Source organism: Coturnix japonica (assembly GCF_001577835.2).
Source record: "Coturnix japonica isolate 7356 chromosome 2 unlocalized genomic scaffold, Coturnix japonica 2.1 chr2random1025, whole genome shotgun sequence".
In the NCBI taxonomy this organism is placed as follows: domain Eukaryota; kingdom Metazoa; phylum Chordata; class Aves; order Galliformes; family Phasianidae; genus Coturnix; species Coturnix japonica.
The window spans coordinates 4,799-10,827 of NW_015439226.1; the positions used below are offsets into that span (position 1 = coordinate 4,799).

The 6,029-nt window shown below is 43.5% G+C and overlaps 1 protein-coding gene across 3 annotated transcripts; it reads right to left on the bottom strand.

The window, feature by feature from the left end:
* Positions 1-301: 301 nt before the first annotated feature.
* On the bottom strand, positions 302-5,368 carry LOC107306788 (protein DEK-like). 3 transcript variants are annotated; one of them, XM_015850135.2, is made up of 4 exons: positions 5,257-5,343; positions 4,293-4,439; positions 2,230-2,331; positions 302-1,742 (listed from the first exon to the last, which is right to left on the bottom strand). In XM_015850135.2, the coding sequence occupies exons 2-4, from the start codon at positions 4,426-4,428 to the stop codon at positions 1,621-1,623; spliced, it is 360 nt and encodes a 119-aa protein (XP_015705621.1). In that variant the 5' UTR covers positions 4,429-4,439; positions 5,257-5,343; the 3' UTR covers positions 302-1,620. The 3 variants fall into 3 exon arrangements, with proteins under 3 accessions (XP_015705621.1, XP_015705620.1, XP_015705619.1); XM_015850134.1 differs by having other exon boundaries at positions 303-1,742; positions 5,264-5,368; XM_015850133.2 differs by having other exon boundaries at positions 303-1,742; positions 5,146-5,271.
* Between the last annotated feature and the right edge of the window lie 661 nt (positions 5,369-6,029).

A 6,029-nucleotide genomic window follows, 5' to 3' on the forward strand; every position in this document is an offset into this window, starting at 1 on the left:
GAGCTTCTGAGAGGTGAGACATTTCTATGATCACAGAATCACAGAATGCCCCGGCTTGGAAGGGACCTCAAGGATCATGTAGTTCCAACCCCCCTGCCTGGCAGGGCCACCAAACATACACATTTACTAGATCAGGTTGCCCAGGGCCCCGTCCAACCTGGTCTTGAACACCTCCAAGGACGGGGCATCCACAACCTCCCTGGGCAGCCTGTTCCAGGGCCTAACCACTCTCCTAGTGAAGAACTTCCCCTTAACATCCAACCTAAATCTTCCCTCTTTTAACTTAAAGCCATTTCCCCTTGTCCTGCTATTGTCAGCCCTTTTGAAGAGTTTACTCCCCTCCTGGGAGGAGTAAAGGAGTTTACTCCCCTCCTCAATCAGTTACACCTCAGATCTGTGAACTATGGTGGGACAGAGGGATTCTCAGTACTTCTACCAGAAGATAAAAGCATCACTGGTTTCATAAATGAATTCAGTTTCACAACTTGCACTAAAAATCTAGAAAACTACGTGGTTGTCATTCTACTTTTCCTATCAAATTCTACTGCAAAACAATCCAAAAGATTGTCAACATCCCTATGCACCGAGCCAGAAATACTCAATTTGTTTACTGACACACCAAATAAATACCACATAATTCACAGATTCTAGTGCATATACACCATTCTTCCTCCTGAATAGTTGAGATAACAGATCTTTGCTGCGTCATTTAAATAAACACAGTATTTGCAGCAGTGGTTTCAGACATTATAACTAGCACCTGGACTCACGTTACTCAGTTCCTGATTTCTGTGCTAGCTGTTTAAGTTTCCAAAATACGATAAGAGCTTAAAAATAAAGTGAAAATAAAGCACTGAAGTGATAATGTTTAATTTGCCTTAATTACTCCATATCCATTTCATTCCTCTTAGCAAAGACAACGGGCTGGATGTATTGCAAAATGTAAGGCATCAGCAATGGTGTATAAAAGGCACTAATAAATATTTGCTATTGTAAATCTAAATTGATTCTTGGATTTAACGATCCTTTTAAAATTAATATTTTAGTTCAGTTTTATTTTAGATAAATATGATAAAATAATTAAAATTTTACATATTAACCTATTTTTGCTTTCTATTGTTTTGTGCATCCTATAGGAGAAAATGACTGGGTAGGTAGCAACATAGTGGAACCCACTAACACAGGTACCAAGCAGAATAACCTGAAGTACTAAGACACAGCTACATACAAAGCAGCAACTATACAGATTATAGTCAAAATGTTCCATGTACATTGGTAGTTTTAGCATGGGAGTTATAAATTATTTCCAATTCATCTGTATCAAGTGATCATTAACATCTGTCTTTGGAGTGGAGAGGGAGGGGGAAAACCTACATCCAATAAGGCTCACAATTCAGGATACCTCTCCACAAGATTTTAAGAGTAGTTTACAGAAATTAGAAGAATTATGGACTTGAGTAACTATGCCTTTAACAGCAGCAATCTTCAAGAGTACTTTGTAACAAAGGACACTTCAGTAGATCTACAAGTGCAAATGCCTAAAAGACTAACAACAAACCAAGAATTACAGGATAAACTTTCACAGCACACACGAGAATTACTAGATATACAAAATAGATTTTAAGTTCTCACAGTGCCTGGCCTGTTGTAGAGGAGTTTGTGCAGGTTCCGAAGTTCATCTGTCTTCTTTTTACTCAGAAAGAATTGTATCCTTTCAATTTCACAAAGTTTTTGTCCTTTTCCTGAAACAAATAAAACAAAAACCAAAGAAATCACATTCTTATTTACCCATTTGTTTGCAGCTTCAAAAATCCATTTACCCATATATTCTGTCTACATATTCTTTTTAATGTAAAAGAAATCATTCCGCAGAGCATCAAGTCAAGTGTTAGGGAGGTTATTCCCTATCAACTAGGCATCGATAGTGGGTTTTTTAACTTACTTGATACTTACTGTAATGGGGCTAATAGACTTGGCATTTCTTTTTATTCTAGATGTTCCAGCAATAGAGGTAGCTAGCAAAGAGCCCATTCAGAGTTAAGTTTAAACATTAATTCCTATGGTTTCATGTGACCTTCTCAAACAAAATACCGTTTTCATATAATTTTAACAGCCTTACTGTTACAATCAATTCTGTTAAGTTAGGTCTTACCTACAAGTTCACAGTTCCATCTTTTGAGAGTCTTCATTTCCAATACCCTTCGTTCTTACATATGAGGACAAACTTACCTGGTGTAATTGTAAAAGGTTCCTTCTGTAATGAAGACACTTGCATAGTCAACCGGTCTACCTTCTTTTTTTCCCTTTTTCCTTCAACAATGAGACTCTTTTCTGCAAAACACAGTTTTTTTCATAGTATCAGCAACTCGACTGTAGCAATAGGCAATATAACTCTGAATCATCGCAATGGCAAAACAAAAGAAGGATAAAAATAACACCAAACATTATGACACTTCCAAACCTTTGGTTAAAAGGTCAATAGGATTTTTACAGAGCTGTAGTTCTGAGTCTCTGGTTTTTAACTGCAATCCTACACCCAACCTATCCTTGAAGGGGGACAGCAGACATTTCCTAAAGTGAACTTCATCTCATGATGGAGATGGCATTTCCATGCATTTATAGAAATCCAGCCTTTTCTCCTTTCTTCCTCTTTTTAAGGTATAGAACAGACGTTATTTGCACAGCCTCATTCTGTCCCCTCCCCATCCAGCCCCCAGGTGCACACCTCTAACTCTAGTTCTTTACAGGAAAGCTAATAAATAGGCAAAGGGAGAATCCAGCTTGCTTGCAGCCTATTTCTCTTCCCACTAATGGAACGGAAAACACAGAATACCATCAGTACAAAATGCAGATACATAAGGATAGCAGGACTGTACTGAACCACACACAGACATGCTGTGCAGTACTCTGCAGAGCACAATACTAACATCTTCCAAACTATTAAGAATATTATTACAAATATCATCAGATGATACTTAATCCTTTCAGTGGAAGGAATCTCTGCTCACAGTAGGAAGGTTGAAACTAGATGATCTCTAAGGCACCTTCCAACCCCAAATCATCTTATAAATATGTTTAAATTGGCTTAACTGACACACCTTGTATAGCTGCTTTAACAATTCTACATCAGGAGAAAAACCTCATTGTTTCACAGACCTAAACATCTTATAATAAGATACTTGGCCTTATATCACACTTTCCTTAGCACAAAGTGTTACTCTGGCCTTAACACAGAAAAGCAACTTTATAACATGCACGAACATTAAACTGGCCATATATATATAGTGAGAACACAGCAAAACACACTTGTGAATCAACAATCAGCTGTTTGTAAGAAAGTTAATTCTAATTAGTCTATTGTTCTTAAAACAGTATAACCTTTCTACTACCTTTACTAAAGACAAAGCTTTGCTCCTTTAAGAACCCAAGACCATGGTTTTCACTAGCCATACTGCAACTCTGTTTGCACAGATGTTTTCATTTGCAAAATAGTCGCTAGAGATTTAACACCAGCAGTTTTGCATAGTGGTTCCTTCATCGCATCTTCTATTCTTTCACTATCCTCTTCAGTTACATGATGCAATCTGCCTTGCTTGTCCCTATAACATCACCATGACTTTTACTGGTAAAATTAGTCACGTGGAATTCCTTCACTACAATTAGGCTGTGGTACCCGAAAAAGTAACTACCAGTCATTAGGCAATTGGTAACTATTATTCTAAACCTATCCCACAGTTATTTCCACTTGTCTCTCTTATGTAAGTGTGTATTGCTTCCAAGTGTTACTGGCAATAAATAAGTAAATAAAACTTAAAAGCTCAATTTTCAGATGTTTTTGTACAAATGATTTGATACAGGATGATACACCTTAAAATCTCCTAAAAGTTTCTCCAACAACAACAAAAATCCCTAGTGTATAAACTGAAAATGCTGGTACTTTCTCCATTGTTTCCTGAGGAATACAGTATCATTGTCTCTAGTCTCGCCTGTTTTTGTCTACCAGGAAATGATTTATGAGACATAGTGCAGAATCCCCTAACAGCAATGGTACAATTGTCCAGCAATGTTGTTAATATCTCCTCCCTGGAAGGGCTCAAGGCCAGGCTGGATGGGGCTTTGAGCAACCTGTTCTAAAAGGAAATGTCCCTGCCTATAGCAGGAGGTTGGAACTAAATGATCTCAAAGGTCCCTTCCAACCCAAACCATTCTGATTAGCTAGTACCATGGTACCATGTAAGATTAATTGCATTCACTAAGCTTAGCACTTTTTAAAAACAAACGAAGGCACGCACCCTTTTCTTCTTCTTCCTCTTCTTCCTCCTCCTCATCCTCCTCGCTTTCCTCAGCTTTGCTTTCAGCCTCAGGTTGTTTCTCATCTGCTTTTTCAGACGACATCGTATCTTCTTTAGAGGAAGCAACAGAAGACATGGTGCGTGGTTCTGTAGAAAGCAGCGGGCAAACCCCATGAGAATACAGCTCCCTTGCAGAAGTAAGGTCACAGCGCTCCGGTTGCGACTGTACATGTTTGAAGACACGAACTAGAACACTCTGCATTACACACTAGGTAAGGTTTTGCAGAAGGAGCGATAGCTTCTGATACTGCTGAAGAGGTTTATCAGCACTATGCACACAGCAGTTCCCAAGCTTTGTGAAACAGTCAGAAACACCAAGTGGCAGCAAACAGGAGATGGGAACCACGGGCTGCACTATGAAGGACAAGAAGTCCACACCTCCTTGCAAAACCCACAGAAAACGCATCTCGCTGGGTACTCGCTACAAAACCCTCTGATTTCTCTTGAGAAAGAGCAAGCGCGCTGCCCGAGCTGCTTTTCCCCTCCTCTTAGAGCGGAGGAAGGAAGAAAGTTGGGAACTTTCCGCCTTGGCAGCGTCCAGGCCGGTGAGGAGGGCTCCAGAGGGATTAAAGATCCGCTTCTCAGAGTTACACCGGGGATATTTTCGGCCGGGAGAAGGAAGAAAGGAGGGGCCCCTCCCGCCTCCGACACAGCCCCGCCGCCCGCCCGAACGACGCGATGGCGCTGGGCAGCGGCAGCAGGAACGCGGCACCCGCCTCCTCCCCCCCCCCGCCCAGAGGGGAAAACGCGGCCGCTCATCAGGGCCCGATGCGGCCATGGCGGGCGGACACACCTCGTCCCGAGCCTCCGCTGCTGTGGCGGGCGCTGCTGTGGCGGCTGGGTCTGCGGGAGGAGGAGGAGTGGGGCGCTGCCAGACCGAGCCCCGCGTCCCGCCGCCTCTCACCTCTCACCTCTCTCTCTCTCTGTCTCTCTCTCTCCCGGAATCAACAAGGTTTTCAAAATGGCGGGTTCTCAGCCGGGGAGAAGGAAGCGGGAAGGCGGCGGCCAATCAGCTGCGGCGGTGGGAGGGCGGGAGAGGGAGTGGGCGGGGCCAGCGGGCTGCGCGCGCAGAGCGGGGGTGGGGAGGGAGAGGCGTGACGTCACGGCTGCTGGGCGCGCTGAGGGGACGGGCCGATAGGGCTGGGTGGGGAGGTGAAGTGCTGCCCTACACGGCGGTACCGCTGTGCGAACCGCTTTCCTTTGCATCCAGTTCCAACCCCCTACTGTGTGCAGGGTCACCAACCACCAGACCAGGCTGCTCAGAGCCACATCCAGCCTGGCTTTGAATGCCTGCAGGGATGGGGCATCCACAGCCTCCCAGGGCAACCTGTTCCAGTGTGTCACCACCCTCTGTGTGAAAAACTACCTCCTAATATCTAATCTAAACCAGATGCTGCAGCTTGCACTGTACAAAGGCATGTCCAGAAGCACATCTCCCCCCTCAGTTTTGGCAACAGCTGCAGTTTCCACTCCTGGTGTGTTTAAACCTGGTGTGAATACAGACGGTGGTAGTCTGAAAAGTTAACATCATTTAAAGCCTGAAGCTGGTTCATGACCAGGACACTTAAGTACCCGGCCGTTAAACCACAGGCCACGCAAAAGTCGCAAGAAGGATGTTATAAGGCAACAGGCTGCACAGAAGAGAAGGTTGCAGGGTGACCTCATTGCAGCCTTTCA